Consider the following 14,073-nt stretch of genomic DNA (forward strand, 5'->3'; position numbering starts at 1 on the left):
AATTAGAGCATTGTAACTGTGAAGGAGACTTCCCAACTGAAATACTGTACCACCATTACAGGAAACAGTGTCTTTTAATATGGAAAAGGGAGGAAGGAGACTGAAAAATAGTGTTTAGTCAAAAAAATACCCTGCAAATTGACAAATATAGCTAAAACATTGCCTTAGTTACCTTGAAAATGGTGGGAGGTGCCACCTTAGAAGCCCATGGGCTGCAGAAAGAACATCTACTTTCAGTCACCTCTCCATTCTTAGCTCTTTGGTGGACACTGTGCCAAGCGGCCAATGGATGCTGTTTGCTTATATGAATACAGAAATGAAGGATATAAACAAAAATGGGCACTTCACCAAGCAAGGGTGTTGGATATGGTCTGACCCGAGGTTAGACTGGAAACCAACTCAAGACGAAAAGCTTTACCCATGAAGCTGAACCCATACACGTGCTTGTCTACCCTGAGCTGAGGCTAGGTTAGGACTGACAGTGGGTTCTAGTGCCCAAAAACACCTCCTTGAGAAAGCAGTCATCTTATGGCCTTGAAATAGTTATACCTGTTCATCATTGAGGAAAAGGCAAACTTTACACGTTTTAACCATCTCAAGTCTCCATCTTTCTGGAAAGCATAAAATAAACAGCATGAAAAAATGACACCACAGGACCTTATAAGAGAGTTAAGAGCATATTCATTAGAAATGAAATACAAAATACAATGATGCTGCAGGTCAGGGGGCAGCAGGCGAACAAGACCCCCACCATTCCCTATCCTCACCCCAACCCAAGGAATGCACCTATATAATACAAATTAGAGATCTCCAAACGGGGGGGAGAGGAGGGGTTTTACAAAGTGATTTTCTTGCTATACAGAAAATATATTATTTGCTGGAAGTCACTGTTGAGCTTTTAAGGGGCCAGGGTCAGGCACTGCTCAGGAAAGTCCCTGAAGGCACTGACCCCTTATTGCTTCCCCACCAGTTTGCTGAACACATCATAGATCTCTGGCTTTTCCTGGGCAAACTGCTCGGCTGTATTCTTCTGTAACCAGTCAGATGAACGCATCTGTTGCTGCAGGAGGCCAATAAGGTCACCAAGGTTGGAGCTACTGGCACTGGTAGGCTCCTGGTGGCGGGACACAAAAATGACTTCATCTGTGCTATCTGCTTTGCCATCCTGTTCTGACTGACAAGGCTGCTCCTTCTCCTCAGCCAGTATCTCCTGCTCCCGCTCTTCCAACACCTTGCGGATCCGTTGCATACCTGCAGTGACAGAAGGAGAAACATGAGTGGATTAGTTTAAGTTGTAAGTGTCCCCATACCCAACCAATCCAGAAAAAACTTCAAAGGGTGAAAGGAAAGGGACTCAGAGATTTCCTCTTCATCAGGGACTGTAGCGATAGGACAAGGGGTGATGGGCTCAAACTTAAACAGAGGAAGTTTAGATTGGATCTAAGGAAGAAATTCTTTACTGAGAGGGTGGTGAGGCGCTGGAATGGGTTGCCCAGGGAGGTTGTGAATGCTCCATCCCTGGCAGTGTTCAAGGCCAGGTTGGACAGAGCCTTGGGTGCCATGGTTTAGTGTGAGGTGTCCCTGCCCATGGCAGGGGGGTTGGAACTGGATGATCTTAAGGTCCTTTCCAACCCTAACTATCCTATGACTTCATAATAAACGGAGGAAAAACTGAGGAGACAAGAGGATAATGACAATAGGGTAAGTTTAGGATTAAAGAGAGGAAGAAACAGAAATTCTGACGAAAGAAAAAGAGATTACTGACCTAACTGCAGCCGGTGGGTTTTGTCAGCAAAGATGATGCGGAACCATCCAGGCTCACTACACTCAAAGGCTTTACCACAGGACAGGAGGACCTTGTTATCCAGAAAACGCTTCCAGAGCAGCATTTCCTCCTCAAATGTGCCTGTCTTAAGGTACTGGGAGAGTCAGCAGAAAGACCAGAGATTAGTAACATACATGGTATATCACTGAGATCCTCATGAATTTGTGATTCCCATGAGGTCTGCAAAGGCCAGGGAGACACCTTTTACCTCTGACGTATAGCAGTTGTGATATAAAGGAAGAAATGGGGAGGAAAGTGGCTTGAGAGCAGTGAGATTCCTGCAGGGAGGGAAATGCAGAGAGAGACAGAAGGAAAAGAACGGACACAAATACCAGGCAGCCTTCCCTCTGCTCATCAGACAACAGAGTTGTTGAAACAAACTGCTTATCACAATAGTAAGCTTTCCTTCAGATGCAGCTGCACCACGTGCCTGCCCTCACCCCAGGAGAAGCCTGCCCTAAGACTACCAACCTTTCGGAAATCAATCCAGACAAAGAAGCCTGCATTGCGGTTGAGGAAAGGAACTCCAAGAGTCTTCAGCTCATCTGTCACATACGTATGGGCAGCCTTTAGGCGGGCACGGTTGGCCCTCAGATAGACCTGGTTGATCCAATCTGACCAGAAAGAGAAAATGAAGAAAACAAATCACAAACTGTGAAAGAATTCACATCTGTTTGAGTTTCCAAAACACTCACAGTGCCTTTTTCCATCTCACCCTTCACCTCCTCTATTTGTTTCCTTCTTCCTCAAATAGCAAAAAGACGGGCAAGAACTAGTTAGCAGTTTCAAGTCTGTGCAGCAGAGTATCTTCTTGACCTCCCTAAAGAAGTTACCCTACATTCATAGCTCTTAGTTGTTGTGGAGTGTTTAACACTCCATTCAAGGCAAAGCTAGAAATCCAGTTCCATTTCCTTCATCCCACGAGTTCTAATTCTTTGTTTCTGCTCAGCTAGTTCTACACAACACTGGCTATTTCTATACAAACAGCTATCACAATAAGCTGCTCCTCTAATTCTGCTGATCAGGAGCTCTGCAGAAATGGTCCTTTTCTGCAGAAACATCAGCCTTGTGTTATATGGGCAGCTTCAGGATTACAGAAGACTGTCATCAAGCTGCACAAACAGGAGAGCACTTGGAAAGGTAAGGGGGAGAGGGATGCCCCAGGTCCAAAGATGCACAGAACAGCAGAGGATCACACATGGGGCTACTGACTTACCTCTGTCTCTAAGCAGCTGTGCAACCTTGTGCTGGACAGGTCCACAAACCCCATGGAAATAACACAAAGAAGCCACTGCATTAGCAACATCTTGGTTCTCTGTATATAAAGTACCAAAACGAATCCCAGAGACAGCAAAATCCTGCAGAAGACATAGAGAGACTACTTTATTACACAGGAAGACCAGGATCCTATTACTACTGCCTTGTTCCTTCCAGCACGAGGAACCTGAGGACACCAGGCCAATGCTACCAGCTGGGAGCCACGGCATGATGGCAACCAGCACTCACCTTGGTTATTCCCCACATCACATGAGTCCGCTGTGGATCAGGCAATCTGTATGTAGAAGGATGCAGATGGGCAGTTAGTTTCATAGGTGCTGAAGCTTTTGGATCACCAGTGCAGCATTGCAGAAACAGAGAGGCAGCATTACACAATGACAGTGCAGCACAGAACATCAGTCAAGTAGGGAGAATGCAAATCTCACCTAACCTTAGAAGACAGGAACTCCCTAGAACTAGTTCTAGACACAAGTTAAAGTATTACAGATGTACAGATACCTGCAAGTGCTGTATTTCATGAGCAGATTTCCTGCACATCCAAAGCTTGTACCTAGAATGCCGGAAATCAGGCTTGTGCCAATGTATTTGCCAAGAATTAAGTTATTTTCTTTTACATCCAAGCCCAGCAACACTGAGCTAACACATAACCAGGTATATTTGATTTCCTTGCAATTGAACATGAACAAAAAGATGGCATAATGGGTGAAAACTAGAAATTAAAGGCAAAGAAACAAATCCACCCAAAGAAAACCAAACAAAAATCCACCATATTTTTAAAAGGTGAGATTTGACGTTTCTGATCTCATTAAATCACTACCTAACAAAACCAATCCTCCAGCCTGTAATAACACCATGATCCATGACTAATGTGAAACAAGAAAGCAAACAGCAACAGGAAGTCCTTACAGGCATCAAATGAAGAGTGGGAAAGAGGTAACAAATTTAGGTAGGAAGAAAAGCCTCATTCTTAACACATAAAACAACTCTTTGTAGCTTTGGGGACTGTCACAAGCAAATACCAAAGTACACACTGAAAAGCATACCCCAACAGAAAACTAACCACCATTTTTCACTTGCCAAAACACATTTGCCATTCAGAAATGACAAAAAGGAAGGAATGGGCATAAGGCAGACTCAGAATGTGTGAGCTCATGACTTAACTTCCAGTCACAAGTTCTCAGCAAGGCATCATGGTGAACTGTCACTGGAAGATGGCCAGGGAAGTAGGAGCTGATTTTACCTGTCCATGCCCAGGACACTGTGAAACGTGGCTGACTCATCAAAAACTGACAGCATGTAGATCTCATCTACTATCACATGCAATTCATGTCTGCAAAAGGACAAAACGGACATTACAAAAGAAGGCTGCTTTTGGGTTAGAAGCAGAGATAAATTCAGGCCTGCAAAGACTTGCTTTATACAAAGAAGAGGGACACTTCATTTTGCAGAAGCATTTTTCTCACAACTCAGAAGGTCCGTTGTGTACATGGAAGTGCTCTGAGATATATTCCCCTGTCACCCACTGCAACCATGTAATGAGATAAAACTTCAGTCATTTCCAATGCACTAGTGAATATTAATTCCTGTACTGCTCATCTAGAATAAGTTGTATCAGCAACCCCCTCAGATTCTGAATCTCAGAGAGTATCCATGATCCAGGACAAAACTGGGAACCCACAGTCATACATTTGTCTTTGCACAGAGAAATTGTGAGGAAAGGAACTCGGGTTCCTACCAGGGAAGCACAGCACCATAATATTTGCTAGCACCACCACCAAATAAAACTTGCATTCCTTGTTGCAAGTTGCTTTGCCACTCTAGATGACTGAATGGCCCATGTTCCCTTGTTCCCACTACTCCTTCCCCTCTTAAGCCCACTGTTGTGTGTGAAGAATAGATTGGTTGCCTGACTTAAAAAGATATTCGCAGATAAAGTCGGGGACATTGAGTAATTCGTCATATTCCTGAAGCCGTATCCGACTCAGGATGCCTCAGCCTCCCGAACTGACATACCTTTTAGCAAATTCCAGGTAATCCCGTAGCTCTGACAAGGAGTAGATGTCCCCAAGGGGATTTTGGGGATTCAGAAGAATTAAAGCCCTTACAGTGACACCCTGCAGAACACAAATAAAGCAGTAATAAGGTGGCACACATCATGGGAGAGATTTTTAGTACCTCTTACTTGAGCGTGACACAAGATTCCCTTAAGCCTCCAATGTGACTTTTCACCTCAGAGGTTAGATTGTATGAGAAAGCTTTGAACCACAAATTAAGGGGGTTTTTTTACTATTATATCACTTACAAAGTGAACTGAGGACAAGATTATAGACTGAATCTATGGTTTTGAAGAGGGACACTGACACAACTGTTGCTATTTGGTCAACCAATGATGACAAAGATGCTCTCAGCATGGAGGAGAACTTGGGAAGTCACAAATTACTGAAGATTGTCCATGAATGTGCCAAGAAAGACGGGAATTTGAGCTACCTCATAGCAGCCTTCCAGTATCTGAAGGGGGCCTATAAGGATGCTGGGGAGGGACTCTTCATCAGGGACTGTAGTGATAGGACAAGGGGTAACGGGTTCAAACTGAAACAGAGGAAGTTTAGATTGGATCTAAGGAAGAAATTCTTTACTGAGAGGGAGGTGAGGCACTGGAATGGGTTGCCCAGGGAGGTTGTGAGTGCTCCATCCCTGGCAGTGTTCAAGGCCAGTTTGGACAGAGCCTTGGGTGCCATGGTTTAGTGTGAGGTGTTCCTGCCCATGGCAGGGGGGTTGGAACTGGATGATCTTAAGGTCCTTTTCAACCCTAACTATTCTATGATTCTATGAAGATGTCAGAGCTGGTAATGATCTAAAGGTGCAGCTAAACATACACAGGGCTTAGGACAACATCAAAACTTACCGACTAACTCATCAGAAAGATGATACTTATTCTCTAGATTTGCACCTCTTACCCACTTGCAAAATCTCTTGGTGTTCTTAGTGGAATCAAGTGCACTACTGTGCAGAGCAGTCAATCTCGGGGTAACTCAGCTGGCCTTCCTGAAGGATAAACCTTGGGTAGTGCCTACTTTCTAGTGCACGTCCAAGTACTTTTTGTGTGTGATATGAAAGGCTTCCAGTGCTTTGTGAATGGCCTGGTACTCCTGGTTTACACAACAGTGGGGGGCTCCCCCTAAGACTGCCCCTCAGTTTGCCTGATCTTAGGTTGTCTATAAGGACAACTGGAAAGCCATGGGCTAGGTGTTGATCATCAAGGCCACTTCTGGGACGTGCCACCTCAAACATACTGTAGTCTTTACTGATGATGTGAAGCTCAGCTAAACTCACCTCTGCCCGGGCATTCTGTAAGGCCTTTTCCAGTTTTTCCACTGTAAGCTGAAAAGGCCGAGTGCTTGTTCCAGTAACCTGAAAGACATCACAAGGATAAAAAAAGGCTAAGTTATTTCAATAGAGTCTTGAGCCAATCCCCTGAGAAATGTTCCCCAAAAGAACCCAACAACAATGACCTGGGAACATCTTAGAATCATAGAATAGTTAGGGATGGAAAGGACCTTAAGATCATCTAGTTCCATCTTCTTACCCTTTTATACTGCAGAGATAACAAATAAATAAAGTCAAAGAAATATCTTCACCGTAGGCTGGAAGCACAAAGAATTCTCTGCTTATCCTTGAACAACTAAAACAATGCAAGATCTCCATCTACTTTTCCACCCTGGGATCATTTTTAGTAGGACAGTACATACTTCTGTCTCCAAGGCTCAAAATGGCCATTTTTTCCCTCTCAGGAACCGTCATTGGGAGTAAGATACAAGAAAAGGACAAAATCTGGAATCCAGATTTATGATCTCAACCAACTTCCTTGCAAATCATGTGCCCAACTTCCCAGCAATAAATTGGGACAATGTCCACAGGCTGCAGCCCACTCTTGTTTTGAGGACTGGTTTCAGAGGTTCCCAAAGCTTGGCACTTTCCAGTATCAATTATTTGTCAACTGGTTGGTATTCCTTCAGATCTTACCTTACTGTCTAAATAGGCATACACCAGCTTGACATTACCATAGAGGAAGACACTCTGGGTGATACCACCATAAAAGGGAGTAGCAATCAGAACAGCTTCTGGAACCAAGAAAACAAGGTTGGTTATCAACAGGTCACAGTTCTTCTCTCTCTTCTAACGTATTTCAGCTAAACATGGAAGCTGTTTTATAGCTGTGCCCTCTGGAACCACTGTATTGTTGCTGCCATTTCCTGCGCTTTATTCTTACATTAGTTCTTTTATCTTCTGCAAGAACCCAGGTAAGATATGCGTATAGCCCACGTTTAGTTCTAACAACCACAAAAACAGTGGTCAAAACACTAGGTGTGAGTGCACGACATGGAGGTCATGGAGATGATTAATTTCACAGCACAATCTTGCATGAATTAAGAACAATGCCAGTTCCACTACTTCACTTCTCATAGACAATATTGAAACAGAGTGACTCGTTATTTCCCAGCAAAAATAAACATTAAAACCATCTCCCAGCCATCCACTTACCCCCTGGATCACACAGGACTGTAGCTAATGCAGAAAATAAAGAGCCACAACCATTTAAAACGATGACCTACAGAAGAAAGAGAGAAGTCAGTGATACATCTGTCCATAGAAAGAAAACGCTATAATATAGTAATTTCTGACCATATCACTAAAACATATTTTCTCCCCAATTCCCTAGTTCCCAGAATTTTCCTGCTGAATCCCACTTCCACCAGAAATAACTTCAATCCTGTTCTTTGCTTCAGAAACACTTTGTCCTGCTGCCGTTCCTGATTCTAATAAGCAATAGAAAAAGAGTAGGCTTTTAAATAGGGAAAAAAAATCTGGAGTAGTTCTGAACTGCTAGAAAAGCAAACTACTTTTCATCATCTAATATTGTGTTATCATCTGTTCATGGCAACAGCAGCTCAGAGCTCTTGCCAAACGTGTGCAAAAGTGGGATCACCGTCTTGTACGGGAGCAGGTTTGACTCCTGCTTCCAGAAGACAGATGCTCACACATCCTATGAGTTTCACTTCAAGCACCAGGCAGAATCTGCTGCCTTGGAGAAGCAGTGGTCAGCAAACTTCAGTTCACATGAAGCATGGGCTTCTGCTGAACTACTGCAGCCAGAAAAGCAATGGCTGCATCAGCCGTTACAGGACAAAACTGACTTTTGTCCTGAGGTATAACAGTGGAATGGGACCAAATTCAACTCAACTGAAACAATGAGCACTCTTTGTCAAGGCTGAGGGATACAGGCACACTAGGTCCCAGGAAAGAATAAGAAGATACAAACACAAAGTCCCACTCAGAGCACTGGCATAAGGAGCTGGCACACAACAGTGAAGCATAGCGAATATATACAGTAGACCCAAAGTGTTTTGGCTGAAGTGTGCATCAGCAGCTACTGCAGTGGCTATGAATCAGTCCCGTTTACATGATTAAAGGCTGTCATCTTACCAAATCATTTGTTAAAAAAAAAAGAAGATGAAACTATTTGACAACAAATGGCAACACATTAGAACAGACACCAATGGAAAGTGGGTTACCCACATTTTCTGCCTTAAGAGGTGCAGGGGCCTTGCAGTAATAGGTCAAAAATCGAGCCACTTCCTCCCGTAAACTGAGAAAGACACAAAAGCAAACATTGATTCAGCTTATTCTCCAAGAGGCTGGGCTTCCCCAGGTCCACATCTCAGGAAAATAAAGCCAGGGCATAGTAAAGGCTGGTGAAAATAGCTAGAAAACAGGACAGCTCAGGCCCATGCCAGAGACACTACTTTCATACACGGCAAAGGTGTCATGGATAATGTCTATAATGGTGCATACATTTCTGATGAGCTTTAATCAAGGCATAGAAGAGAAGGATTAAAGTCTCCAAGTGTTCACCATGTTTCAATGAACTGTTTGGAGCTACCTAGTTTGTTAATGCATACAGTGCTTTTAAAACTGTGTTTGCTTTAGAAAATTTGTATCTTCTGTCACATAAAATGATTTTTAACTGGATGAACTGGTAATTTATAGTTTTGGAAAGAAAAAGATGATTAAATGACCTACAAAAGTGGTTTGCATTCATTCATTCTGCTTATCAGACAAGAAGTCAAAAAGAGTTATGGAAGACTTACAACATATGTCCTGTCCAGTCGGGATACTGAAGCAGTGGAGGCTCCATCAGATTCATGTCAGTCTGTGTCAGCTGCAAGCAACAAGAAGAACTCATCAGTGATATTGGAAACATGGAGATAGACGAGATCCATATACAGGTACATGCCTGTGCATACACACACACATGTGCAACTTCAACAGCTGTAAAACTGGATTGAGAAAGCCACTGACCATCAAAATTAATGCAGCTTGGAGAAGCAAAGACCAGCAAATTGATCAGTGATAACTTCAGGTCATATGAAGTATGGGCTAAGTTACTGCAGCCAGAACTTCTCTACACAGAGATATATAAAAGGGATGCAGAATGGGCAACACACACGGCACCCATAAGGAAGGTGCCTGCAGAAGACTTTGTCAGCAAGAGAAGCAACGCAGAGTCCCAAAGCATGTTTCAGCCAAGCTCTGAGGACAACAGCTTTCAGCTGAAAAGTAAGTCACAGTTGTGCAAGCTCAGCTCTAGGCTATCAGAAAAAGATAGAAAGGAGTTTGAATCACAGTCAGATAGACATTGTCTTTAATAAAGTTGCAATATAGTGTTTTTTAATGAATTCTAGCTTTTATTTCTGTCTCAGTTCCAAGTTAACTGCAGCTCCTTCAGGTCTGTAATTCTGATAAATGTGGTAAGTGTTAAAGTATAACAGGAGCTTTCAAAAGACAGGAGAAAAAACTTCTAAATAATTCTTCCCTAGGGCAGGCCCTTTGTTCCTTATGGGCAGTTCATTGTGACCTCAAAACCAGATTCACCCAAATTGTGGAGCCCTTCTTAATGTTCATATTTAGATAAAGTACGCACACTGCTTTCATCTAAATATTTTCAAGGTTGTAAATATCAGGGTTTCGCATAATCCAGTTCTATGAAGTTGCAAGAGAAAGCACAGTGGTGATACAAGCAGAAAGGAGAGAACATTCTACATGAAGGCATAAACAAGTATTATGTACAATGTACCTTCTAAATATTTAATGGCAACCAAATCTATGAGTTAATATTAGAAGAGGTGAGAGTGGGAGGACACTAGAAATAGGTGATAGTGAAGGAGGAGGGAAATTCAACATGCAGTGTGAAAGTTTCTCACGTGATAACAAACCCACAATATTGTGTACTGGTGTTTTAATAACTGGTGCCAAGCTCTGGAGCTTAAAGACACTGTCCTTATCCCATGCAGAATTACAACCTGGTAGTATAGGATTAAATTCCTTTACTGTGCTGCAGATGTTCTTGAAGCCTATGTAGCACAGAACTGTGCCTCCTTTAGATCTCCTAAACTTATCTAGAGGATGCAACATGAAATGTATCAGCAGAGCTTTTCAAAAGCTACTATAATAAAGAGGAGAACCCTTAAAGGGTAAGGAAAACAGATGGGTCAACTGAAGGGCAACGGAGCTGGTGCAGGGCCTGGAGCCCAAGTGTGATGGGGAAGGGCTGAGGGACCTGGGGGGTTCAGTCTGGAGAAGAGAAGGCTCAGGGAGGGCCTTACACTCCCTACAACTGCCTGACAGGAGGACGGAGCCAGGAGGGGCTGGGCTCTGCTCCCAAGGAACAAGGGATGGGACAAGAGGAACCGGCCTCAAGCTGCACCAGGGCAGGTTTAGATGGAGATGAGGAACAATTCCTTCCCCAAAGGGTGCTCAGGCATTGGAACAGGCTGCCCAGGGCAGGGCTGCAGTCACCGTCCCTGAAAGTGTTCACACAACGTGGAGATGAGGCCCTCATTGCCATGGGTTAGTGGTGGCCTTGGCAGTGCTGGGGAATGGTTGGACTTGATGATCTTAAAGGTCTTTTCCAACCTGGTTGATTCTATGGTTCTATGAAAGGAAGATCATCTGAGATCTTATGCCACAAAACATTCTCTAACTTTAGGGTCAAAAGTTGAAGACAGGAATCTGATAAGTTACTCAGTAGAAACGGTAAGTATTTATTATCACAAATAGCAACAAATCACTTGCCTACAATCCCACACGGTGCTGCATTCAGTGAATCCACACTGTAACTCCAGGCTGTGATAACTGAGAAGCTGGCAACAATATCTTTATTCAGCTTGTGGCCACAAGCGTGATGGCTCATCTCACTACAGCCCACAAAGCCTCATTTTCATAACAAGGCTAATTAAGATGCAGCTGACACCATCTCCCTCTGCACTACTTACTGCAGGCTTGGTGTTAGTTTAAGGGGAGAGGACAGTGAAAGAAGGAAGGTACCATCTACACAGCCTAGAAGGCACCTTTTCCGTGCAGGCACCAGCTCTGCCTTACCTGTTCTTTTAGCTGGAAGGCGGAGCAGCGGGGTAGCGTCCCCCCCAGTCAGTGGATGGCAGGCAGAAATAAAACAAGGATCATTTTGAGGGTGGGAAATGGAGGAAAGGGAGCAACCATGACCTTCAAATCACAGAGGCTGATTTCCCTCCCCACAGATGACTTCAGGTAGGAGTTGTGCTGCCGGCCTACCTCGCAGGATGCTCCTGGGCAGTGATTTTAATGAAACCAAGAAACATTCCTCTACAGCACATTTCTGTTGTTTTCTCTTTTTCCTGCTTTTTGAGGGTGCAACTGAACAAAGTGAGCAGGGAGCAGCTGACCCAGTCTGATTTTGAAAGGTTTCAAGGGCTGCCACCATTCACTGCTGCCACTCTCACACACTTTGTGTAAGTTGACAACCGGGTGTCCAAATCGTGTGACTTTATAATGGGCAGATGTGAAGATCCTTGAAATTAAATCAAGATCAAACCTAATCTGAAAACCTCTGTATTAAATTAGCTACTGACAGCAGGAGAAAATAAAATGCATCTTAGTTTCATTTCGTTTTCTGAGCCAAAAGGGAAAACTCATCATGAAGAGGAACAGAAGAACACCCTTGCTCCTCTCCTCCTGGAAAAATAACATACATAAGTGTACAAATAGCTGGATTCAAAAGTGCCTTCCAACATATGAAAAATTGACAACGAAAAGCTTTGCCAGACAAACTTAAGCAACAGCAGTAACTCCAGGAAAGTGCAAGCACCAAGGAGGAACTATAGAGCAAATTCAATGTTCAATGTTTCTGTTTGGAATAGGACTTACCCGCTTAGACATCAGGTCAAAGCAGAGTTTATTCTCACTGGTGCCAAAGTTTATTATACCCTAGAAAAAAAGAAGTAACTTATTGTTTATAGATACAAAAACAGGTGCATAAATCACTTTAGCTATCACTTCACTAAATAATTTGCTACCCTTCAGGGGGCTACAAGAAATCTGGAGAGGGACTTTTTACAAGGGCATGTAGTGACAGGACAAAGGGAATGGCTTTAAGCTGACAGAGGGGAGATCGAGATGAGCTCTTAAGCAGAAGCTCTTCCCTGTGAGGGTGCTGAGGTGCTGGCACAGGGTGCCCAGAGGAGCTGTGGCTGCCCCATCCCTGGCAGTGTTCAAGGCCAGGTTGGACACAGGGGCTTGGAGCAAGCTGCTCTAGTGGAAGGGGTCCCTGCCCATGGCAGGGGTTGGAACTGAGTGAGGTTTAAGGTCCCTTCCAACCCAAACCATTCCATGATTCTTTATCTAAAAGCATTTGTTTATCAGTCATTACCATTCCACTCCACTGATTTGCTGAGAAACCACCTGAACAGTAGTCATGAAAAAGTGGTTGAAACACTAAATTTTCCCCTCTGGAGAGATGACCCTAAAGCTCCAGGTTTAGGATATGACCTTGCTTATTCAGCACTACATCAGACCTTGAAGAGTTCAAACCTACTAGCACATTTTCACTATTAGAATAAGTTGAGTAAATAAATCTTTAAAGAAAAGAAAATTTAAGCAACTGTACATTTATGATGTTACTGAAGTTACAAGTCCAACTTTAGGTATTTGCTTAAAAAGCCACCACTTACACAGACAACAGCCGGTGGAAAAGGCAGTTTTCGCATCATAACGCACCTCGTATCAAAAACTTCACTTGTGTTTTTCTATCTTAAAAGTCTAGTTTTCACCTCCCAACACAGTGTGACTACATCAGGGGTAATAATAGAACATTTTAAAAGTTTCAAGCAATTCAGTATCTGAAGACAGGATCTATTTAAAAGTAATGCACAGATGGATCATTATTTACATTTCCTATCGTTGCTGGTAATACTTTGCCTTCATGCCACAAGGGGGGTCCGATGAGCTACTTACAACTGAGCAGAGGTGTGGTAAGGCAGATAAAGCACCGTTAGTTAAAAGTAATTTAAAAAAGTCTACTTAGTTGTATCTCCTGCATCCATCACCTGCAATAATCTGATACAATCAGAGGAGAAACAGGAGGCTCTGTTTGTTCCTGCAGATTTCTTTCCTCTGTCAAGGTCTACTATTGCTATTATCTCCCCCATAGGGAAACGAAGAGCTTGCAAACCTGAGCTGAACATGGTGCTCATCTTTGATATCCAGATCATCTGCAAAACTACTTTTTCTCTTCTCCAAACAAACAGCTTGACCTGCCGTGTATTAGGGAGACCAAAAAGCTCCACTGTTTTTAGCATATCTGTTAGCAAACCTCTAGGAAATCTTTAATCCTAGCAAGGATACTTTGAGGTGCTCACTCACATTGGGGTTCTTGTCTTCATCATACTTGTCAGCATGATAAGCTTTGTACCCTTCCTCCGTGGAGCCACGGAAGATGCTGGCAATGTTGCCACGAGCAGAGAGGTAGGGGCTTCTCTGGAAGTCGCTGGGGCTGCAGAAGCCGTGCATGTCAACCCTCCTCTCGGATAGCGGCCGAGCCCTCATCTCCTGCAGGTCTCCTCCTCCCTTCCGTGTTTCAGAAGTGCCTCGGGCTT

General features: G+C 43.5%; 1 protein-coding gene across 1 annotated transcript; it reads right to left on the reverse strand.

Annotated features, from left to right (window-relative positions):
• Nucleotides 1–669: 669 nt before the first annotated feature.
• On the reverse strand, nt 670–14,038 carry ACCS (1-aminocyclopropane-1-carboxylate synthase homolog (inactive)). Its single transcript, XM_080619633.1, has 14 exons — nt 13,841–14,038; nt 12,347–12,406; nt 9,253–9,323; nt 8,681–8,750; nt 7,646–7,712; nt 7,127–7,224; nt 6,437–6,514; nt 5,117–5,217; nt 4,344–4,433; nt 3,332–3,377; nt 3,042–3,183; nt 2,297–2,439; nt 1,766–1,919; nt 670–1,251 (listed from the first exon to the last, which is right to left on the reverse strand). Exons 1-14 carry the CDS (start codon nt 14,021–14,023, stop codon nt 953–955), a joined length of 1,602 nt encoding a protein of 533 aa, XP_080475759.1. The 5' UTR covers nt 14,024–14,038; the 3' UTR covers nt 670–952.
• Nucleotides 14,039–14,073: the final 35 nt, after the last annotated feature.

This window comes from Psittacula echo (assembly GCF_963264785.1).
Source record: "Psittacula echo genome assembly, chromosome: 5".
Lineage (NCBI taxonomy): Eukaryota > Metazoa > Chordata > Aves > Psittaciformes > Psittacidae > Psittacula > Psittacula echo.